Source organism: Carettochelys insculpta, chromosome 9 (genome assembly GCF_033958435.1).
Source record: "Carettochelys insculpta isolate YL-2023 chromosome 9, ASM3395843v1, whole genome shotgun sequence".
NCBI lineage: Eukaryota > Metazoa > Chordata > Testudines > Carettochelyidae > Carettochelys > Carettochelys insculpta.
The window spans coordinates 23,750,437-23,774,614 of NC_134145.1; the positions used below are offsets into that span (position 1 = coordinate 23,750,437).

General features: G+C 40.8%; 2 protein-coding genes and 2 non-coding genes across 7 annotated transcripts in view; all 4 read left to right on the forward strand.

Annotated features, from left to right (window-relative positions):
• ACADM (acyl-CoA dehydrogenase medium chain) overlaps positions 1 to 6,570 on the forward strand; it is a 39,174-nt gene extending 32,604 nt beyond the window's left edge. Inside the window, exon 12 of the mRNA XM_075002774.1 lies at positions 3,779 to 6,570. Coding sequence (XP_074858875.1) covers positions 3,779 to 3,850 — 72 coding nt within the window. The 3' untranslated portion in view covers positions 3,851 to 6,570. The remainder of the gene's footprint in view (positions 1 to 3,778) is intronic.
• A 2,625-nt stretch (positions 6,571 to 9,195) lies between these two features.
• Positions 9,196 to 23,158, forward strand: RABGGTB (Rab geranylgeranyltransferase subunit beta). 4 transcript variants are annotated; one of them, XM_075002574.1, is made up of 9 exons: positions 9,196 to 9,320; positions 10,125 to 10,232; positions 12,016 to 12,213; positions 14,363 to 14,468; positions 16,308 to 16,360; positions 16,468 to 16,578; positions 17,811 to 17,936; positions 18,668 to 18,817; positions 21,711 to 23,158. In XM_075002574.1, exons 1-9 carry the CDS (start codon positions 9,318 to 9,320, stop codon positions 21,849 to 21,851), a joined length of 996 nt encoding a protein of 331 aa, XP_074858675.1. In that variant the 5' UTR covers positions 9,196 to 9,317; the 3' UTR covers positions 21,852 to 23,158. The 4 variants fall into 4 exon arrangements, with proteins under 4 accessions (XP_074858675.1, XP_074858676.1, XP_074858677.1 ...); XM_075002575.1 differs by lacking the exon at positions 21,711 to 23,158 and adding an exon at positions 19,718 to 19,885; XM_075002576.1 differs by lacking the exon at positions 10,125 to 10,232 and having other exon boundaries at positions 9,198 to 9,320.
• Positions 10,992 to 11,074, forward strand: LOC142018083 (small nucleolar RNA SNORD45). Its single transcript, XR_012646683.1, has one exon. It is a non-coding gene; the product is annotated as a small nucleolar RNA SNORD45 (small nucleolar RNA).
• LOC142018146 (small nucleolar RNA SNORD45) lies at positions 12,807 to 12,889 on the forward strand. Its single transcript, XR_012646744.1, has one exon. It is a non-coding gene; the product is annotated as a small nucleolar RNA SNORD45 (small nucleolar RNA).
• Positions 23,159 to 24,178: the final 1,020 nt, after the last annotated feature.

Genomic DNA, 24,178 nt, shown 5'->3' on the forward strand with positions numbered 1-24,178 from the left:
ATGGCTGGGTGTTTTGACACAAGATGGATGAGCCCTTGCTCTCCTCAGGGATTCTAGGAGTACCCTACAGTATTGAGGAATGTATACCATAATAGAGGGTGGTATAAATCTGGAATAAAAAACCCTCTTTCAGAGGCTGGGGTACTCAAAATGACAGTGGATGAAGCATAGCAAGGCATCTGAAGGCTCTTTATGGAAAGATAAGGCAACACTATTGATTATCCTTTTCCCAAAAGATGAGGAACAGAAGCCAAAACTAGAGAAGTATGATTAGATGCAATATTGAAGAAAATTAGAATTACTCCAAAACACAAAACCGGTGATCAGTGTCTGAAGAATGATAATTCTTCAATCCAGAATTCAGAAAACTGATGCAATCAATAGAGCAGTGTTTCTCAATGTGTGATATGCGTACTCTGAGAGAAGTCCGGGGGCTATGCATGCTGGAGCCATATGGGGCTCTTTGAGCAATAAAATGCTTGGAGCCATGAGAGTGCTGTGCACTGCTCTGTGCACGCATCCTTCCCTAGCACATGAAGGGAGAAGTGTGTGGCAGTGGTGATGGTGGCGCAAGTGAGTCACCAGCATTGGATTACAGCTGGGGGAGGCGGGGCGGAATGCCTGGCTCTGGAGGAAGGGGGATTAGGTTCAAGTGGGTGATGGGGAGGGCTGGGGCTGCCTGGCTCTGGAGGAGGGAAGGGGGATCGGGTTAAAGTGGGGAGCTCGTGGTGCCTGGCTCTGGAATATTATGCTTGTTATCTGAAGTGATAAAATTGCTGTTTGTACAATTTTAGTTTAGTGTTATAATTACAACTGAAAGGGTTTAAAATGGAGAGATTCCTTGTGAAAACAAAGACTAAAACTGCAGAAGTGGAAGAAGGTAGTACACAGGAAACCGTTATCAGAAACATTGATTTAATTGTGGTCCTCAGCAGTTTGAAACAGCTTTGAACATGAGTTCATCCAAACAAGTTCAAATTTCACATTAATTATAATTTTTCTTTTATCACTGTTCATTGATATTTGCATAAAACACATACATATTTATGAATAAAAAATAGACGTATTCTATGGTCATCTAATATTTTTTTATTTATCCTCTTTGCACAATGATAAGTACAATGGCAAGATTATTGCTTATAGGCAATGTCTTCCAACCAACCAGTTACAATTACGTTGTTTAAATAAATGTGTTGGAATGGTAGGAAAAAATTGTGGGTACTCATAAACTGGGTGTACTTATTTTTTTTATGTTGAAAAAGGCATACTTTATTAAAAAAGGTTGAGAAACACTGGAATAGCGCATATACATATATATATTTTCTAATAAAATATTGCCACAAAGGTCAATAACAGGAGACCAATCAAAACCATAAAAGAAATGAAAGAGAAGAAAGCCTCAGATAATTAGTTAATGTATTACAAATATAACTCAGGCAAAGAGATTAATGGAGACAGTCAGATTTAGACTTGGATTAGATTTTTATTCACAAATGTCAGTAAATGTCTTATATCCCTGCACAGACAAACTGACAGAAATATATTTCCACAAAAAATAACAAATGTGTAGAGAGGTAAAGTAGAGAAAACACTACTTAAGAATTTATACAAGAATCACAATCCAGCAATTTAGAATTAGCATTTTACAAATGGTCTCGTAAATAAAATAGTAAAACCAGTTTCTTGATTTACATATGTTTGCTTTTATTTTGACATGTTATGTTAATTTATGTATTAATGGTTTATAAAGCTTTTTTAAATCTGGGCAGATTTATACCATCCTCCCATTTCTGATGCCTCACATATCTTGTCCTTGAATACTTTTTTGTCTGCCCTACTCTATCACTGCCTGATGACAGATGGTGTGCTTTTGGCTATATACTTCATCTGCAAAAGCTTTGTTTTTTCAGCTGGTCTTTTCTTTAATTTCTGTACTTGATTTCATTCACTACTTCACACTTTCTTCCTTAAACTGTTCTGATAAAGCTTTTCCCTCCTTGCTTGTTTTCTGTTTAGTCCCAATTACAAAACTAAGTAACAGTGACCATGATCTTTGGATCTTCATTCTGTACAACTCCAAAAAATAGCCATTGTGCATAAGTGAATAAAAAAAAAACAACCCTGAAGCTTGTTCTACTTACTTTCAAACATGTATTATTAAGTGAACTCTTTCTTGTGATCAGTAAGGCTTATAGGTACCATGGGAGCCTGGCTCTACAACCCTGGAAGGGACAGGACCAATGGGGAAGTGGTGGGGATAAGGGCAGTCAGCCTTTAGCACCACTCAAGCCACCGTGCTGGAATCCCGCTTCTCTACCCTAGCCCCTGAGCTGTGTGGAGTGGTAGAGCAGCTCTGCCACGGCACTTCAAAGGGGCCCAGCGCTCCAGCCACCACTGCTGGAAGGCTGGACCCCTGTACAACTGCGCCATTTGCCGCCCCCAGCCCCAGTGGAAAGCCAGCTTGTGCTTTCTTAACAAGACTTAGAGGTCTTTTGTTGCTCAGATAATGCTCAACAGCTATATACTGCTTATCTTTTAGGAATCTTGAAACATCTGGTGGTGTAGATAATTATCTATATTATGTAGTTAGAAAAACTGAGGCTCTGTGACCTTGACCAAATCCATACAAATTTTTAGAAGAGTTAGGAATTGAAATCTTAACTCTGTCCTGTTCTTTAACCACCAGCCATACTGCCTGTCTCCTATCATGCCTTTTTCTCCTTGTATATGAGAAGAAAAGATAAAGACAAAAATCCAGATTTCTGTCCTAGCACAAAGAGCCCCATAGTAAATATTGTTTTGTTGCCAGCACGTAGAATAGAACAGAGGAGGGGTGAGAGCAACAAGAGAAAAGGAGAGAGCAAGATCTCCGTTCCCAAGAACATGATAAATGTGTGATGAGAGATGAAGACATACAGGATTACTGAGTACGGTAGGGTGGCATTGGAAGCAATGAGAAAATAGAGAGAGAAACAACAAAAGAAGTTAAGAAAATAAGGGGGAAGGTAACCATGAATCTTTTGGGTGAAGAGAGCAACACTGCTTTACATAACTTATGAATCTTTTCCCTTGTCTCCTTTTTCTCCCTGCCTTGTTCTAAAACCAAATTTCACAAGCCTAACAGTGGGGGTTTTTCACCTTACTGTAGGAATGGGGCTTGGATCTCCTGCTAGCATCATCTGAGCATATTTCATCTGATCAGTTCCTGCCATTGTAGGTTCCTCCAGGATTGGTGGACCTTGATCTCTCTTGTTGTCTTCTTTGGGCACACAATAGTTAATTTCCTGGGAACTGAAATGCTTTAGTTAAACTACTATTTTGAGGTAAAGGGATAAAGTTTAATGGCCTGTGATCAGAATCAGTCTAGATGACCTAATGATCCTGTCTGGTTTTAAACTCTGAGATAATATTCACCTTTCCTGTAATATGTCTTTCCCACACCCATATTTCACTTCTTTCCAAGTTTTCCTGGGCCAAATTAGACTATCATGTGTCAAGATACGGGGAATGTCTTGCTTTACTGTTGTAAATAATTCCTTCCATTTAGCCTGTTGTTCAGCTCCCTTTTCTGTAGTTTCTAACAATCCTTTATCTCCTCACTCTGCTTATCTTTCTCTCTCTGTTGTTTTCCTAGAAAAGATCAAAGTTTCTAAATTGTGTAAATTTTTGTTTGTAACCTTTGTTTGCTATATTGGAACTGATCTTGCTGTATTTTTAAAAAGTTTTTAAAAACTGGCAATATAACACAATAAAGTAAAGGTATCATAATTCTTTTCAGATCTATGAAGGAACAGCTCAGATCCAAAGAGTGATCATAGCACGAGAACATGTTGGCAAGTTTAAAAGTTAAGGAAATTTCTATAAATTATATCAACCATTGATGTTGGCTGTCGTTGTCCTCAGCTGTGGCTGGCCTCATAAAGAAAAGAAGACTTTAATATTGTTTCTGAATGCAGTTTAAAAAACCCTTCCTTCACACACTTCTGTATTATGTACTTGTTTAACCACAACTTTTATGCTTTTTTCCCTCCATCTCTGTACAAAAATTGTATTTTCTAAAGCATGTCTTTGGCCTCCAGAATGGTATTGAATTGTTTTTCAATAATACATTTTTCTTCTTAAGGACCTTCAACATCTGAAATAAAACTGGTCATTTACTTTAACTTTGAGGCATATATGTGTCATAAAATTTCAGGGATTATTTTATTGTCCGTGATGACATGATACATATCAAGACTAATATTTTCTTGGATATTAGTAACTTCTTTAAACTTGAAAAGCTCCAAACTTGCACATATTGGAGTACATTGTAGTTTCATCACTGAATTCAAAAGGAGCAGATTTGGGACCTGAACAAAGACAAAATACTGAAACCAAAATACAGTAAACCCTCTCTTTTATCCAGTATTCATTCAACCAGAACTCTCAGGTAACCGGCACAAACATGTTGCTTCCCCCTGGCCCTGTCACTGCTGGAGTTCCCTTAGTCCCAGCTCTGGTGCTGTTGGCTTCCCAGCCCTGGCAGTTTCCTGGTGTTCTCCTGGCCCCGGCAGCTTACTAGTGTTTTCCCCACCTGGCCCCCAGCAGTGTTGCCCTAGCCCTGTGGCATTCCCTTAGCCCTGGTGCTGCCAGTTTCCTGTCAGCTTGCCAGCATTACCCCATGCCTGATGCTGCCAGCTTCCTAGCCCCTGGCAGCTTGCTGGCATTACCCCAGCCCCAGCAGTTTGCCAGCATTACTCTGGTACCGGCACTACTAGCTTCCTGGTCCCAGTGCTGCCAGCATTCCCGCGGCCCTGGCGGCTTGCTGGCATTACTATGGCCCTGGCACTGCCAGCTTCCCAGCCCTGGCAGCTTGCCACCTTTGCCCGGCCCCAGTGCTGCTTCCATTAACCGGCCCCAGTGGCGTGGCCACATCCCCAGCAGTGTTACCCCGGCCCCAGCTGGCTTCCTGGCCCTGACGCTGCCAGCATTTCCCTGGCCCCAGCTGGCTTTCTGGCCCCACACTGCTGGCATTCCCTCGGGCCCATTCGGGGAACCCCTGGCTTTCCCTCTCCTGAGCGCTGCCTGTGCCTCCCCAGCTGATGTCTGTTAACCAGCATATTTGCATGTCTGGCAACCTAATAAAAAAGCTCTGACGAAATAGAGTAATAGATTGTGGTTTGCTGGCTATGGTTTCCAGATCCATAGATTTCAATTTCTTCTGTGTACTAAGTTTTCTGATTTCTAGAAACTTGCGCTTTCAGAATATTTAAAATTTAAGTATACAGTAATGAATGTTTAGACCCAACTGAGTTATAATACCATGTATTGACAAATTAAAACAGGGATTATTGCTATAGCAGCAGAGTTTGTTTTAATTGTGTATTGTGTTCTTCTTACTCCTCTGAAACCAGAGCTGAAGATGTTTTACTTTTTATTTGGTGGCGTGCTTTTACTATCATATTTTGTACACTTTAAAAAGAAAATACCCAAACTCTTCCTCTCTTCTTCCTGAAATCAATCTGCTTTTTTTATGGACAAATACTATGAACAACTTTTAGGAACTAATGCTGTGTGCAATAGTTTCACTAACTACATATTTTTAGAGCAGAAAAACTGAAAAAATCACCATTCACATTTTGGATTTTAGTTTCTGTGAACTGCACACATTCAAAATTACCAGGAGGGTTACTGTGGCACAATTTTGTTTATGGTAACCCTATTAAAATATTACCCACACTCAAGTGTGATTGATAGAAGCTGTAAATCATGCAAAGCAAATGATTTCCTGTCATACATAAGAGTAAATGATTGAAAAGTTGTTTTGGTTCATCATAGTGCTGAATTACAATAATAAAAAACTACGTATTCTCAGGAAACAGAGATGCAGTATTCATTTTTTTTTCAAATGGGGACTGAATTCCATCTGAAAGACTATAGTAGGAGATGTATAACATTGAGGGAGTGATGGGTAATAGGCTACTGAGCTTGCCACATTGTAAGTTGCATGTTCAAAGCAAGCCAAGCTCAGAATTGACCAAAAATGAATGATCTAATCTTTGTGAATGAGTTATAGTTCAGTTCTTGGTCATTATCTATGCCAGAAACCACCACTGCAGTGGACCATCTCAGGCTATGGCTACACTACATGATAGACTGTAGTAGCCTCCAGAGGTGTCCCGTATGTATCCCACAATGTCTTACAGTTGTCCGCTCTGACTGCTTCCATTTCCTTTGCTCTTGAGGTGCGCAGGAATTAGGTAACAGGAAGCTCACTAAGTTGAATTTGGCACCAGGAAGCCCGTGGCGACTAGCCTGTGGGATCATTCTCGTAAGGAAGGCTGAGAAACTTTTTTTTTCTTTGTTATCAGCATGGTGAGCGCATCTACCCATTAAAAATTGAGCCAATTTGCTCTAATTGCAAAGGAAAAAAAACTCTCCTAATTATTTTCAATAAACAACGAACATCTAAAAGCCCAACAATGAACAACTCATACCTAAATAGCAAACTATATGTGATCTCAAAAGGTTGGAAAACTCCCACTTTAATGGTGCCGTGTATTGTGGGATATGATATTGTATTTGTGTTTTGATTGTGTTGCTAATAAAGTTTTGATTTTCAAAAGGAAAAGGAAGCTTGCAGCATTCCTTCTGCAAAAGGCAACATGCATTTTAAGAAAGAAAAGTGAAATTAGGCATGAAGTAAAATTGGCATAATTAAAGTTGGATTGGAATGACTTCAAAACAGAGGAAAGTCAAAGAAGAAAACAGAATTTCAAACTGAATGGATCCAATCCTTTACATTTGTACTGAGTTGGGCTGGGTTCCCTTTATGTCTCATTTACAATGAGAAATTTGCCAACAACAAAAAGTGCAACCTTGAGTCGTGTTTTCTCAAAAAACACACTACCTTTGCCAAACAGTATCCACCTGGAGATGGCAAAAAAAGAAGCCGTAGAGGGGCTGCTACACAAAGCAGAGCAAAGTAAGAACCCATTCACTAAATGGATGAAATCACTAAGTAACATACTGTGGCTAGTTTTGTGGCAATTCAGGAGTCCATGAAATGGGGAGAGCCATTAATGGACAGTGAACATATAAAATAGTGCTTTATCAAAGTATCAGAACAGTACAGTGATTTCAAAAACAAATTCTTCAGAATCTGGTGTCTTCCAGAGAGAAAGAAGATTCGGGGGTGAAAGTTGAGGAAGAGAGTGGTACAGACACACACATTTAAAGCGTGAGGAAATAGAATATGTAAAACATTTGTGAACATCCTGCTGTAAATATAAATTGCATGACAAATAACTGTGTGTATGCTGTTCTTAAAACGGGTTACAAAAAGCATGGCTTGATGTTGTTTATTATTTTTCACATGCATTGCGGCTCTTGAATTCTTGAGGTTTTTACCAAATTTGAAAAAAATGGCTCTTACTATTTTGGTTGCCAACCTCTGGTATAGTCTGTTTGGAGATTGTGCTTAGATGTCTTCCATAATGGAGAACACTACATGGTAACTTGTACAACTTGGCATGTTTTATTAGAATCCAGAACTCTAGATCAAGCTCAAAGCAAACATGATAAACTATATAGTCCTTGAAGTCTCAAATGAAAACCGTGTTCTACCCTTACTAATCTATTTTGTAGTCTGTGTTCCACTCAGCAGTCACTAGTGATGATGAAGAACACCAGATGTCAATTTACCACTGGAAAGGTACCATGGTAAGAAGACCAAAGTAACTCAATTTCACCTGTTATTTATTTAACTGAAGTTGCGTAAGTTAGGTTGATGGCCCACAGTCATACACACAAGGCCTTAGTCACACATAGGAGACAGTGGTATTTAGCTAATAGTTCCCTATATTTTGCCTTATTCTATTTCTTTCATTGATTCTTACAATATCTGCAAACTGAGAACATATAAAATTGCAAGGATGCAGACAGGTACAAAAATGTACATACTGTTCTCTGGAGCAATTCAATCACTTTAGAGATGGAGACCAACTTACTAAGGATCCTTTTGTATCACTCTGGTAGTATAAAGGTGCCTTAAAATGGGCACAAATAGTCCCCTGAGCATACCCTCTATGAAGAGTCTCTTCAGTACCTGAGCTCTAGACTGACCTTGTTTCAACACAGGAGTTGGATGCAGAGTACATATGGATATACTGGAACATTTAATGCACTGGATGAGGTATGTAGATCAGTGTTTCCCAAATGTAAAACGTGTGTACCCTTTTCAGGATTTCAGTCTTCTAGGTGCGCCCAGGCCTAGTGCTTAGCTCCTGACTTTTAGTAATTTATTGTCTATCCTGCACCTGTAGAAGCCCTGTCATGTCCCATGGGTGGGATGCACTGCACTCTGGGAACCACTGGGCTGGATGTTAGTGCTCCGCAACAAAGCTATTAACAGTGTTGTGGAAACCATCTTGTATAAAAAGCCATTTCACATCCCTTACTCCTGCACACACACAATAGCCTGTACTTTGCTTGACCTGTTTGAGGATGGCAGGGAGGATGAGCTCTATGGGCTGTGTTAATGGACTGTTTGGAGTTAAGGCTCCAGCTTCCAGGTACCTGTTTCTCTTTGCTGATAACGGTTTCTCTTTGAAAAGTGATTTACGATTCTCTAACTAATTGCCTCTGACACTGGGCTTGTTTGTGTAAGGGTATAAAATACTAGAGTCAGCTGCATCAAGCAGCCTTGCTGGACCTGGTTTTACTAGTGTCCTGTTTGGGTCATCTGTTGCCTTATTGAATTCAACAAAGCTGAATGTTAACTGCCTAAACACAAAGAAGTCTTGTGCTTCAACAGTGTTTTCAATTCATTCCCCCACCCCCACCTCAACCCGACTTTGTTTTAAACGCAACCTGGCAGCAGGGCCTCGTGCTGCCACCGCCCTACAGCTCCATCTCCGGCAGGTAAACCCGCCGCGGGCGCGCTGCGTATCTGGGGGGTCTGGGATTAAAGCACTGATTCGAAACCACAGCGCCCGGCCAGGCCACGCGCGCTAGGCAGGGCAGCGCCAGGGCGAGACTCGGCCACGTTTCCCCCTCCAGCGCTCTCTATTGGGTGGTAACAGATAACGGGCCGTGTCGGTCTGTATCTATTGGGCAGGCAGCGCGCGCGGCACCTAAGCTCGTCGCCCAGTCAGGGCGCACGCTCAGCACTCAGCAGTCCTGGCTAGGCGGGGCGCTCGTGGGGAGTACCCAGACTGCGCAGGCAGCACCGCGGACACCCTTGGAGGGGGCTTGCGACGCTGGGCGGGGCGCCGCCTCCTCTTTCTCAGCCGCCACGCGCGTGGGGCAGTTGCGCGGCGTGCGGTGAAGGCTGTAACATGGTGGGTGGCTTGTTCGCGGCGCGGGCTTCTGTGGTCGTGGGCCTTCCGTGACGCTTGATTATAGGTCTTCTCTTTCGGTCGGGGGCCCTGGCCTGCGCCTGGCGAGCTCGGTTGGATCGAGTCCCCTGGGCCGGTTGTCTCATTGGAGAGCGCGGGCGGCGACGGCCCGCGCTGATGAAGTCCGGCGCCCGTGGCCGGGTGGGCCTAAAGCGGGCGGGTAGTGGGGCCGCGGCCGTTGAAGTAAAGTAGTCAAGGTGGGAGAGGGGTTCGTGATGCTGGGCCGGAGGTGGGGTGGGGCGTCCCGCTTCGAGGGATTTAGGGTTCGGGGTGAGCAGGAGGCGCCGGGCGACCCCCGGCTGAGGTTACGGCTGCCGCGCGGGGAGGTGGAATCTGAGCTGTGGCCCGCACGCGGAGGGCGGCGGGAAGCCCAGGCCCAGCCACGTGGAGGCCTTTAGCCAGTCCGCATGGGTTCGCTGCAGCGCCTCCCTTCAGCGGCGAAAAGGAGTCTAGTATCTACTAGTTTACCCCCCTCACATTTTCACTATCCCACATTAGAGGTAGCCAGAGGCATATTTGTGGGCTATGTGAAAGAAGTTGGAAACCACCGAGAGAGACTAAAGCAGAGAAATCCTTCCTGAAGGAAGTGCGGAGGTACTCAGCCTCCAGAGATTCACATAACAAGAATTAATATTTGGTTTGATTTGTCAGAATAAATTTAAATGTTACTTGTAACTATAATAGTTTTTTAAATTGATATGGAGATTTTTTTTTATTTGTTAATAAAAATGTGACTTGTTTTTAAAGGGAACACCGCAGAAGGATGTAGTTATAAAAACTGATGCACCAAGCACATTGCTTTTGGAGAAACATGCAGATTATATAGCTTCTTATGGTGCAAAGAAAGATGATTACGTAGGTATTTACTTTTCCATTGGTAATACTATGATGATAGCAGTATACCTTGCCATTCCTTGCACTGGTAGTAGAAGGTTGGTAGGTGACAACTTAAGATTGGGATAGGCAATAATTTTTTGAAGGGGAGGGGGCAGTCGAAGAATTTGAGAAGTGGTTGAGGGCTGCACTCTTCCATGAAATTAATGAGGGCAGTGTGGGGTCTGGAGTGGAAGATGAGTGTAGAAGGGAGCTTGGGTAAAGGCTTGAGATGTAGGAGGGCATGTGGGGTTTGGGTGAAGGAGGCAGCTGTGACATAAGGCAGGGGACTGGGGTGCAGGGATATGTGGGTTGTGATCTGGGGTAGGAGATGAGGCTGCAGGGTCTGGAAGGAGATGGGGTGAAGGAAGGGGGCATAGGGTTTGTGGTATGTGAGTGGGGGAACAGAGGGTTGGGGGCATAGGGAGAGGCTGTGACGTTGGATACAGCTTTGGCCAGAAAACTTCCTTGGATGGCTCCCAGCCAGCACACCTGACATGGGTCTGCCAGCCTGAGAGGAAGGGGAAGGATGCTTCAAACAGGAAGATTCCCCCATTGGTCAGAAACCAGCCAGTGGGATTTCCTGAGACTCCCCACTGCATTTGTGGGCTACATACAGCCTGCTGACCATATTTTGCTCACTCTTAGTTAAGATGTTTCCTTTTTTGTCTCTGAACACAAAGCCAAGGATTAAAGGGAAATATTCTGTTGTTCTGAGAGGTGGAGGTGGTTGTTTTCCTTGGTCAATGATGGGAGTTGGCATGTATTATCTGACTCAAAAGTTGAAGATTAATACTTTAGCTCTAGAATTACTCTGAGACCTGGGAAATGCTGTCTTTTGCTTATTGGGATAAATTTTTCCTATACTGATACTTAATATTTTGGGAAGAGGTTGCATGTCCTAGTAACATTTCTATCTGATAATAAGTTTGGCGTTACTAGATCTAATCTAAATGGTACTAGAAAATATACTCTGAGACTTTCTGTATTTCAAGTGTAGCATTAAATTCAGTTTATTATAATAAACTAGTCTGAGTATAAAAGAGAAATAATTTCAGAGGTCTTCACCTGAGAAGTTAAGTTGCAGTTATCTTTGCCAAACATAAACAAAAGAGAGCACTCTTGTACGCTGCAGCAATTTATATTTTCACACATCTGAAATTCCCATGGGTCCCCAGGTAACACAAGGCATGTTGTGCCTCTTTCTCTTGCTTTTTTTTTCCTCCTCCTAGCCAACCAGCAAATCTGTCTTTAACAGTGAACCTGAGTCAAATAGTCCTAACTTATGAAAGTACTGTTGTCAGGATATGGTTGGTTGGTTGGTTGTTCATCCATCCTTACGGTATTTTGAGGGAGAAGACCTTGGTTATCTGTTGCTGACCCAGAATCCTGTTTTCTCACCCTCTTATGAGGCAAAAATACTTGTTCTCCTCATTGAATGGATCTTCCAGTAAGATCCTCAACTGAGCTGAGGAATGAAGTTCTGGGTCCAGTGAAGTCACTGAGGGCTTTGGTATTAGCACCAGGCTTTCACATCACATTTCCAAATACAATTTCCTTGCAGTGGTTTTTAAAAATGTTTTTTATAAAATACATAAAAATATTGTAGAAAGAATCATTAGCCTAATGCTGAATTAACACAATAATGGAATGTTATCTGACCCCACATATGGATGCAGTTGAATTATTTATCATCTTTGCAGATTGAAACTTGGGTATCTCTGCTCTCTTTGTCTCTAAGAGCTAAAATTTTTGTACTACTTAGGAGTACTGTATGTCAGAGTATCTGAGGATGAGTGGTGTCTACTGGGGACTGACAGTAATGGATCTCATGGGACAACTGCAACGAATGAGCAAAGAAGAAATTCTGGCATTCATCAAATCTTGTCAACATGAGTGCGGTGGAATAAGTGCCAGTATAGGTCATGACCCTCACCTTTTATATACCCTTAGTGCTGTTCAGGTAAATATATAGGGAAGATATTGGAAGTAAGTGAAAACACCTGCTTCATTTAGTAAATCTGGCTATTCTGGATACTACCAAGGTATTTGAATTCTGTTGTCACTTTGAAATGCTCTATTTCAGCATGATTTATTCATTAGAAAAATTTAGTTCTGTGAATTTCCTGACAAACTTCTCTTCTTCTCCCCCTCTCCCCTCACCTGCTGAAGTCCAGAGCCTTGGCACATGTGCCATGTGGCACAGAAGCCAGGGCCATGTGTGAGATGGACACACAGGGTCATATTTCCTACCCCCCCATTTTTTGCACGGGTTTGTTGGCCCTACTCTGTTGCATGGTGCTCGTGAGTCACTTCTCTGTAAGGTAGCTGCTAGAATTGGCAAGCTGGGAGCTGAATTTGTGGATAAAAAAACTGGTAAACAGCAGCTTTTGCTGCTTTTTCTCCTCAGTGACCTAAAATAGTGGTCTGGAATAACACAAGCTGCTGCATCAAAGGCAATTTTCTAGGGAAGAAATGGTGTGGGTTGTAATCCTTGAATAGGATGAAAAAGCGTAGTTCTGTCAGGTAGTGAGAGAGAAGGCCAGGAATTTCTCAGGTCAGTGATGAGTCTTGGCATGTATTACCTGAATCTAGAGTTGATGATTCACACTTTAGCTCTAGAATTACTCTGAGACCCGAGGAAATTGCTGTTTCCATTCTCCTTAGGTTGAGTGAGTCCCAGCTGTGGTTCTTATGTTCCCCTCGGTAGGGAGCCACACTTGGTCATAAGTTTGGGCACAATCCACATTGGCCAGCCAAAAGATTTGTTCTTGAAATTCTCAGACTAGTATAGAGAGGAAGTAAGTCTTGAGGTTCTTCCCTTTTATTTAAATTTCTTATGCTTAATAATGTTGTGATTGCAACTGAATTGGTAAATTTTAAAACAGTAAATGCATATCTGAGGTTCTTTTAGTAATCCTAAACTAAACCAGCTGGCACATACTGTATTCATTATTTTAAATTAAGAATTCTAGAACTGCTAGTCTAAAATATGAAATGTGCAAGTTACCATAAGAAGCCTAATGTCTGCTTTTACTCTTTATTTAAAAGTTACAACCTTATTAATATTGCCATTCTACCTTCTGCTTTTTCTTTTCTTAAAAAAGCATATTGTAACACTCAAATATTGTGCAATATTGTAAACTGCAAAGTATAGATTACTTCAAACATTGTAGCTGGAATTATGGAGTTGCTGGATGTGTTTTTTTTTTTTCTTTCAACTGCATAAGATTTAAATTGCAGTCATCACATAAAGAGAACCTGGGTAAAATTTTTCAGTGTTGCAGTTTTCTTCCTCTCCCACTCCCTTAAAATGCTGTTCAAAAAAGCTCTAGGAAGAACCTCTGGGGCTATGTCTAGATTGTGGGGAATTGTTGGCAAAAGATATGCCAATTGCGCAATGCGTGTGCATATCTTTTGCAGGTAGGTGTGCTGGACCAAATATCAGAAAAGGCCTCTCTGCTGAAACATCTTTCCTTCCTTGTGGAAGGAGGTGTACAAGAATGCTCCTGACTGGCAGATCTCTTCCAAGATATTTGCAGTCTGGATGTATGTTCTGTTGACAGAAACCTCCAATCTAGAGATAGTGTACAATGAATCACGTGATTGTTTGCAATAATTTAATTAACATCTTTTCACTGTTAAGCATGTACTTAATGAGGGATACTCTTAAAGTTTGTCATCTCTTAAGATGAGATGACTTTTTGCTATTTGCAAAACTGTTTCCTCTCCAAAAGCTTTCTGTACCTTTCCATTACTTAAGTGTGCTTTACTACTACATGCTCAGAACATCTTTATCTTTAAGAAAATCCAGTCATAATCAGAATAATAAATCAATACCATATTCCATGATGCTACCTTAAGTCAAACTGTGTTAAAACTTTGAACTGGAGAAAGAGATTGTTGAGATTATGCATAGAAATCTTCATCTTAACGTGGGAATTTAAAAAACTTACGGATACGCGTTCATCATATGTAATGAAAAACTGAGTGCTTTATGTTCAGGATCAATGGATGTTTGCGTTTTGATTTTTAAGAAAACGAGGGTTCAGTTTCTCTGAAATTCGGGGAAACTTTACCCTTCTAGCAATAGATTTATTTTTGTTTTGCAGATTCTTACTTTATATGAGAGTCTACATGTTGTCGATGTAAATAAAATTGTTGATTATGTAAAGAGCCTGCAAAAAGAAGATGGATCATTTGCTGGAGACAAATGGGGTAACTCTTTTCCTTCAAAATCTCATGGCTTGCTATGTCATATGGTAAAGCAGTTAGGAACAGGTGGTTTTTGCATGTTTTTTACTTGGTATCATGCACAAACTTTGCCTCACTATGTGAAAAGGAGCTCTTACGTAACAACCAGTGACTTGTTACTGTGTACCTTTGTACCTCTAAACTAGTTGTGGGCAATAAGATGCAGAGGGTTCCCTGGCAGGCCACTGGCACTGTATTTGCACCTCAATGGATATGGATGCTTGAAGTGCCTGCTGGCTGTGGGAAGCAATACATATCAGTACATGAGCTGCAAGCACCTGTACCCATGGAGGCACAGGTGAACTAAAGCACTGGTGGCCTACCAGGGGCAAACACTGGTGAACTATGTCTGGTCCATGGCATGGTTATTGCCTGCTACAGCTGTAAACATAGAGGAAAAATGGAACTAAATAATAAAAACTGATCAGCCTTCGCTGAAACTGCTGACAACTTAAAACTTCATAAGAGGTTATGATGGAGAGTCTTCTCATTCCAATATAAACTATATCAGATATTTTTACATTAACTTAGAAATCACTAAATAGTAATTTGTGGGTTATAAAAGGAATTATATCCCTCCATAGTAACGACCCCCCACAAATGTTTGCATTCACAACTTCTAAAATATTTATGTAGTTTGACTTCTGTATTCTTAAAAGGTATGTTCGCCCTTTCTGCTGTTGACAGACATTTTAAAGTATTTTAGTCACTAAAATATTTCAGTATTATATCTCAAAAACCTGTTGTCTTCCTCATTTTCATTTTTATGTTAATAAGCTATGTGTGGGTGTTATGGATGATCAGCTTTTAAGTTGGATCCCGTTTGTGTAACTTTACTGCTGTATGGTGACAAACAGGGATATGACACATAGTAACAAGAAGGTAAATTTATTAGATTGGATTACAGAAATGCACTATAAATGAGGCCACACCTGGGGAAAATTCAGGAGCTAATGCAAGTATTTAATGTGGCTACATGCTTGCCTGATGGAGTGTTTGACAACAAGTGTACCAGTTCTGCAAAAACTGAACTTATTCTCTGTTTGCATCTGGGTACCGTTTACAATATTGAGTTCTAATTATGGGGGCCTAAACTACACTGGAGAAAGGATTGCTGGTATAGCAACACCGGCTAGTGTTTGCACTACTTGTGCAGGTATAACTACTAGTTTCCTTAGCAAAATAACATGAACGCTTTAGCAATATAATTGTATCTACTGCAGGGATTTTTTCATTTTGCCACTATAGAAATTCCATCAAAACCGCTCTCCTCAGTGATGAAACTATACTTGCAAAACTTTCCAGTGTAAAGCTGGCCTAAGAGGTTTTCTGCATTTGTGCCTTCACATCAGCTGAGGACCATGAGCATTGTGGAGGTTGTGTTGGTGTATTTTTGAGGGTCCACTGCTCTTTAACTTGCTTTGGCCAAAGTTCTGAAGGCTGCACAGATGCTCATCGTGATGTTGAAGAGCTGAGTGGATGGCGTAGGTAATATATTGGTAAATGAGTCTCTGACATCGGTTAGCCGGTGTCTTCCATTCAGTGAATGCTCTTTATAAATTGAAAAAATAAATTACCATTTGCTGAGGTAAACATGAATAGTTATCAGATTAACCACAAAGTGATCAAAGGATTATTAATTCATGTTTATATACAGACTTTATATTCAGCATGGCATTCAGGGAAACGCCCACGTTTAGTGACTTACCTCACTCTATAATAGAATACATCCTCTTTGTTGGCATAGAAATATATTTATCAAAGCTAGTTCTTTGTAGTTATACTGTTTTCCCTCCTCTGTAGGAGAAATAGATACAAGGTTTTCTTTCTGTGCTGCAGCAACACTTGCTCTTTTGGTAAGTTCTGCAGTAGGGCTGATATTAAATGGCAGAAAAATCTTACAGTAGCTATTGTTTACTTAGTGAGGATAGAAAAGATGTTAAAGCCATTTTCTTATTTGTAGGGGAAGCTAGATGTTGTTGATGTGGAAAAAGCAGTAAAATTTGTTTTGTCCTGTATGAACTTTGATGGAGGATTTGGTTGCAGACCAGGTTCTGAATCTCATGCCGGGCAGGTAAGTGTGAAATATTTTAAATTAGCAAGAAATTCTTAAATATAAAAATTAGGTATTTGATAACTGTTTCTAATATCTGTCAGGAATTCAGACTAAACTTACAGAATTGATATGTTAGTGGTTTAGTACCTGAATTTCATCTAGAAAAATCAGTATTAAACACATTGTTTTGTATTGTGGTGAGAATTTTTGTTTCAGACTTGGCAGGGATGAGTTAAAAATGTAACAAAGCTGCAAAAGCAGACAAGTATGCAGCTGTGCAAAAAAGTAGTTAGCTTTCAGATTTGTTAAGGAGACACTGTTTCAAATTGTGCTTTGATTTACATTATAAATTCCTTTTTTCCTCTGTTAAACATATCTTAACTTCTTGTAAATCACTGGCTTGCACAGTGATATATCTTGTTTGCCCTAATTATAGTTCTAGTTGAGTTGGAATTAAGACGAAAAGAATTCAATATTGTAGATTCCACTAATCTGCAGATGTAATGCAGATAATTTCTGGATAGTGCTGGTAAACTTGCTTCTAAGGTGGTAGCCTGCCTAGAGGTAAGGTGAAAGGGGTACAGCTAAAGCTCATTAAACGATAAATGTCTAGGAAGATGACTTGCTTTTAGAAACACTCTATGTAACTTAACTTTGGATGATTTTGATTCAGACACTTTAGTCTGAATTACCAGTTGATGGAAACTTAAATCTATATTGAAGTAGTATTAAAATGTGTTAAAATTAATTGCAGTCAACTGTTCATTTTATGTAATTGTGCTGAGCATCATAATCTGGAAGGATTTAATGTAGAGAAACTTAATTATTTATGAAACTATTTTATAGTCCCCTCCAAAATACTTTTTTTAAATTCTAAGTCACTTGTAAGGTCCTGCGTACATTGAGAAATACCTTAACATTGAATCTAATCTTTTAGAACTCTACAAATTACATTTTGCTTTTAATGACAACTAGAGTATAGTAGTAAAATATTACATTCTGATAATTGCATTATTGAGTGACTTCCTTTTGTTTTTATATAAAAATGAAGTTATTTGTCCTTGGATTTAAAAAGTAACAGTGGAGGAGTAGTATGTTCATTCTGTAAGCCAAACACTTAATTTTCTAAATTGTGTATTTTTAATAGTGTAAGGTGAAAAAGTGGAATCCTGCTTTGTGATCCTCCAACATCTAGTATGTTAAATGCTACTTAGTTCTGAACTACACATGAACTTTGTCTGTAATTTTAGATCTATTGTTGCACAGGATTTCTGGCTATAACAGGCCAGTTGCATCAAATAAATGCTGACTTGCTGGGCTGGTGGCTTTGTGAACGTCAGTTACCCTCTGGAGGTCTCAATGGAAGGCCAGAGAAGGTATTTGCTTCCCTTTTTTTAAAAAATCTCTTAATATAGAGGATTTGTACTTTTGAATTCTTTTCTAACTTATAGAGGATGTCACAGCCTTCTTTCAAATACTGTTACAAAACTTTTGAGTAAAAACAATTTCCAATCTTGATTCCCATGCTGTAACATCCATTATGGATCTCTTTTTAAGTAGATGTAATGTTTTCAGCATAGTTGGAGGCCTGAAAATACGTTGTTGAATCAGGACCTGAACATATTGTGATGTGTTAGAGTTGCTGTGCCATACAAGATTTGTATAAATTAACCAGAAAAAATACTTCTTGGATTTATAATTTGAGGTACTTGAATATTTGTGTCCAACACCTGAATAATCTGGAATAATTGATTTTAGCTATCACTAGCTTTCTGAATGTGGATGCAGCAGACAAATTCTTTCAAATTAAGTTTTTGTGAAATTATTAGTTGACCACAAAAATGGAAATACCATTTAAATGATTTTCTTCAGAGTTGAAGAATGAGTTGACGACAAGGTCTCAAAAAGCAGCAGAACACTTGTGATTCGTCTGGGTGACAGAAGAATGAAGAGCTATCTCTGAACACTGCTTTATGCACAAGGAATAGTGCTGTCTGCTTACTAATATTTTGATTATATAGCTGGTGGCATCATGAAACCGTCGTATTTCTACTGCAACCAATGTATTTTAAAAAAAAAAAAATTAATCTGCTTCTATATTTGCCAGTTACCAGATGTATGTTATTCCTGGTGGGTGTTAGCATCTCTGAAGATAATTGGTAGATTACATTGGATAGACAGAGAGAAGCTGCGCTGCTTTATCTTGGCTTGCCAGGATGAGGAGACTGGTGGATTTGCTGACAGACCAGGAGATATGGCAAGTTTATTTAAATATACTTTTTAAGATTGAAACTCGGGGTTTGCAGGTTTGTGAAAGGGGGTATGTGTGTGCACGCACATGCGCGGTAGTCCACGAGTGTGAGCAGGATAAATGCTGCCTTAACTGATCTGCGTGTTTCCTTGTGGAAACACATGGCATTTAAAAAGAAGTTTAAAAACTAAAGATGTCTTTATCCAGTTATTTGTGGAGGCTTTTTGGATAAGTGCTGTTTGAGAGCATTAAGAATATGTATCCTTTAGTTTACCTATTCATTTTTGCTGAAATGTAAGCTGTAAATATAAAGATAAGTGAGCTCCATTAAAATGGAAGGTTAAAATAACATATTTAAGGTTAAATTGCACTCTAGTCAGTTTGGTCAGTATGGTGAAACCCTGACTTATGCATTGCTTGGATTAATGTGAGTCGAAATCAGCAAGTGGAATTGGCCAGGTGGTGCAGCACACTGCTGCTGGCTCCAGACCCTGGCTCCCCCATCTGTGAGAAGCTGGGGAGCAGCTATGTTGCTGCACTGGTCTGGCCCCTGGTATCCCCCCAGCTGGGGAGGAACAGGGCTGCTGTGCCTGGCTCTGGGCTCCCTGCCACTAATGGGAGCAGGGAATGAGGTACAGCCAAGATGGGAGATCTGTCCCAACTTATGCATAGGTTGTGTGCCTGAGCAACCACATGTAAGTCAAAATTTGCATAAGTTGGGGGTTTATGGTATTGGGATTTCAATCACTAGAAGAATTTCTTCAGTACATTCAGGCATTTGAGTCTACCTTTATTTTTTTTTATTTTTTTTTAAAAATTCCTTTGTGGTTACATTAATAGTAAAACGACACTGGTTTTGATCATCTTGTAAACTTTGGTGCTTACCATTATCCATGTTCTTTCCAGCTGTCCCTGACTCAGTGGCTGCTTGTGGCTGCTGATCTCTTGTGAGCTGTCATAGCAAAGGCCATCCAATTCCAGCCTTCCTTTGTGCCAGACCAGTCAGTGGGTATAAAGCCTTTAATCAGCAGTTCTAGGGGACAGAAGCTTTTGTCATCTGGCTATAAAGAGAACTGGCTGTGAACCAACTCAATGGTTTTCCTGCTTGTGTAGCTGATTTTGGCTGGAATTCTGGACTATCGCTTTTCTTAGCAAGCCTTTTCTACCCAACTCAAACAGTAAATAGCATCTAGTTTGGGTATGCCTGGTCAGCTCCTTGTGGGTCAAAGCAACCAGTTAATTTTGATCAACTGGTCATTCCTAGAGACTCTGGTTGCAGTCTCTGGCAGTGGAGTGGAGCGTCTTTAAGGCAAGCTCCCTCTCTGTCTTGGCCTATGCTGCCCCTTGAAATAGCCAGAATGCTCCCAGGGAGGGGCAGGCACCACTGCCACCCAGCAGGAGCCTGCACACCAGTGCTTTGCCCCCTTCTAGGACCCTCTTCAGACTCCATTCCAGATCCCTGATCTTGTGTTCCAACCTCCTGCCCCAGGTTTAGCCCAGAGCCTACAGTCCCCTAAAACTCTGCCCCAGCCTGGTGGGAGAGAGCAAAAAATGGAGGGTTGGGGTTGATCCTGGAGGATTCAGGCTAAATCCCTGAAAGCGTATCCTATGCCTGAGGGTTTAAGTAGCCTTTTGTGCTGTCTTTGTTGGGAATATACAAATTGTATAGGAGCTTTCTGGAAAATTTCTAATTTCGCAAAGGAATCTTTAAATCTCAGAATTGCATGCGTGCGTCTGCCTTCCCTCCTATGGCTCACTTTTCTTTCCTTCCCTAGAGTTGTATGCTTCCTCTAAGACCTGTCACCACAGCTCCATGCTCACAGAGATTGCCAAAAAGCAGTATAATGTTCGGTGACAAATCTTAAGTTTATGGCAGAGTTGGTTTTAGATCACCAGACTTAGCCTATAACTATTACATTTGTATATGGTAGAATCATAAGGAGCTGGACTTACTGTGTTATAACAATGCATAGAGGAATTTGTAGAACTCTTACCCTTTTCCATTACAGTAAACCCTCAGTTTAGCGGACTAATGGAGGGAAGGGGTGTCTAATGCTGAAGTCTCTTATATCTAAATGTTTATACTGTGTGGTGATGCACTGACCTTCCCAGCCCATCACTCACTCCTGTCCTTTGCTCCCTCTTCCCCTCAAACTTTCATCTCCCAATTACCAGGAGAGCAGCTGAATGCCAGCCTGGTTCCTTCTTCTGCTTCCGACTCTCAGTGCTGCAGCTCCTCCAGCGTCTGGCTCTGAGCCACCTACGTGAAGGTAGAGCATGGCCGCCTCTAGCCTGCCAGCGAGCAGCAGCCTCTGACACTGTAGCTGCTTGTCAGCTCCATTGCAGACGGTGGTGGTGGCCTGGCGCTGGCATTCTCCACTGGTGGGGCTGGGGTAGGAGAGCTCCTGTGGTGCTCCTCAGCCCTCCACTCCACTTCCCACTCCTCTGGCCCTGGTGGCCCCAGCCACTCCAGTAGCTCCTCCAGCCTCGGTGGTGGCTCTGGTGAATTTCTGGCATTTATTTAAGAGGGGGCAGGGGGGCTGGCAGACAGCGTCTATTTCCAAAGCCTGTTACATCAGGGTCCATTAAATCAAGGGTTTACTGTATCTGCATGTGATCTGTTGCTCAGATTTTTTTTCTGGGGATGACAAACACCACGAATTCAAGCATCAAATTTGTAGTCTTTATGTATACAACTTGAAACTGGCTATTGATTTCTCTCAATATCTGAATACTTATTTCTGATATTTTAAAGTAATTGCATACTAAAAGAGGAATTTGTACACCTGCATTGTCTTAAATTAAATCTTTAACAACCATTGAGCTTTCAGTTTACTGTAAACTCATCTAAAGGGTTTTAGTAGTCAGTGTGTATAAATTAAGACCTAATTTTTTTCAGGTGGATCCTTTTCATACCTTATTTGGAATTGCTGGGCTGTCATTGTTAGGAGAAGAACAAATAAAGCCTGTCAGTCCTGTTTTTTGTATGCCTGAAGATGTCCTTCGCAGAATAAATGTACAGCCTGAACTTGTGAGCTAGATCTGACAGAAGTAAAAATTGCTTTGATCTGCTGCTTTTAATTTTGTTGGTTGAAACTCATCTCAAACATACTAGCACGTTCATTGTGTGTTCTACTTCAGTACAGTAAAAAAAAAAAAATCACTGTATAGTAAACCTTGTCACTTTGTCAAAATGGCTTATTTAAATGATATGGCTGTATGTACTGCAGATTCTATAGTGGATGAAGAAAAAATGTCGACCTGTGGACTCACTTTGTACAATAACACAAACTGTAATAGTCACTACTCAACTATCTGGCTTGGTTTTTATTTCCTACATTAGTCAAAACAGTTGACAGTGATTGCCCCTGAGTACTGTATTTTGAGGAGCTGAGAAAATATATTTATATTTAGAACACTTTGTTAGTGGACATTTGTACATTCTAAAATACCCTATTTAGGGTATGCTGTCACTTTTATCCAATACTGACAATTTTTCTTGTAGCAATAGATAAGTGTAAAGATTCTTTGTTCTCAGCAAATAATTATCTACCACTAAAGTCCTTTATTTAAAGAAAACTTTACTTCTGGAAATACAATTTAATGTGTTGTGTAGATTGAGACTTGCTGGTAATAAGTATTCTACAGATAATGACTTTACTGTATTGTGACTTGCTAAATGTGCTGCTAATTGATAATTTGTCATTGGTTTGAATTTCTATTTTATTTGCACTTGAGACTATAATTGGCAAAAGGAAAAAATAGAATTGAGGATAAAACTAGCTATGAATTTTTTCCCCAAAGGATGAAATCCCTTTATCATCATTGGAGCACTTTTAAAAAGTGCTTCCATTTTACACCCCATGGCATTGTTTTGCATCTGTCTGCATTATGATTGAGGAAGATTAAATGAGGTTCTGGTTGGACCAAACTAAGGATAATTGCAAAAATAAAAATAGCCTCAAGCAGTTCCCTGATTATTTATAGTTAAGGGTATCTGAAAAGATATTTTTCAAAATATTTTTATTAGACCAATCAATGCAGAGCACTAGTCCTTATTTCAGTTGTGTGTGGTTTTTTTTCTTTTAAAGTCTTTTTAAAGGACTTTTTCAGATTAGCTAGTGGTTCTTTTGTATGACTACTGTTAAGAAAAGGTGTAGTGTACAAAGCAAACTAGTGTTCAAATTAGTCATGGCTTAAATATTTCTTGTCTTCCACTTCAGTAATGTTGTGTAGAATTTTGAAAGTCTGTTACTGAGCATTGTAGTCAATCAAGCAATATATCAAATATGAATTTATAAATGGAATGAATCTTCCATAAATAAAAAGCATACAGTAAAAAAAAAACCTGAGTGATCCCTTTTATAGTAGGGAAATATACATCTCATGAAGCTTGGGAGGTCATTGAATCCAATCCCCTTCTCTCTCGGCAGGACTGAGCACCATCCCTGACAGATTTTATTTTTAAATAAAACTGCCCCAGACCCTTTAAATGGCCTTCTCAAGGACTGATCTCACAACTGCAGGTTTAGGCAGGCCAGTGCTCAAACTACTGAGCTAAGTTTATCTTGTTGGTATCTTGACTATAACTTCCTTGAAGCCCCTTTTCAAATAGCTCTTTCCTGTGTACATAGGTATCAAGTCTACCTCAACTTTATTGATTGTTCATGGCTGGTGACAGACTTTCTTGGAGTGAGGGAAGGTGGGTCTTGCATCTGGGCCTCCTGGAAGGTGCAGGGCCTCAAAGTGGTTGGGGATTAGGGTCAGCCTCTTCTGTCACACCCCCCCACCCACCCCCTGCTGATTCTCTGTCCTGCCTGGGCTGGGACAGCCCTGTATTTTGGGCACCAGGGAAGTGTTCCAATGTATTTTAAGAAAGGGGCTAATTGCCCCATATTTGCAAGGAGGAGCAGCTGCCACTGGGTTCCCTGCAGCTTAGGGGAGCAGGGAGCCTCACCATGTCAGCTGCTGCCCAGCTTCCCCCAGCTCAAGAGCAGCTGTGCCTGGCTCCTAGCTACGCAGGAGAACCTGGAGGGTGACTGGTGCTGCTGCCTCCCCCTTTCCTGCTCCCCATGGGTTGGGGGAGACACACTAGGAGCAGCACTGGTGGAGGGAGGTCCCCAGCACCCCAAGGCATGGGGTAGCTGCCTCCTGCAACTCTAGAACACCCCACCCACCCACACCCATCAGAGTGGCAACCACCACAGGGCTTATTTCAGGTGCTAGGAAGGTATCATTCCCTTCCCTCTCTGCTGTCCAATACTTAGTTGAGGGTAATGTGATCACTTGTCCTTCACCAGTGTTCAGAGCTCTGGCAGCAATTTAAACGGCCTGATGTTTCAGCTCCTACATAAATCCTGGAGCTAT

Excerpts from the sequence above, each read along its gene's own strand:
- RABGGTB (XM_075002574.1), top strand. Across the intron at positions 12,214-14,362 it reads ATACCCTTAGTGCTGTTCAG|ATTCTTACTTTATATGAGAG; the intron begins GTAAATATATAG and ends TTTGTTTTGCAG. Across the intron at positions 14,469-16,307 it reads ATTTGCTGGAGACAAATGGG|GAGAAATAGATACAAGGTTT; the intron begins GTAACTCTTTTC and ends CCTCCTCTGTAG.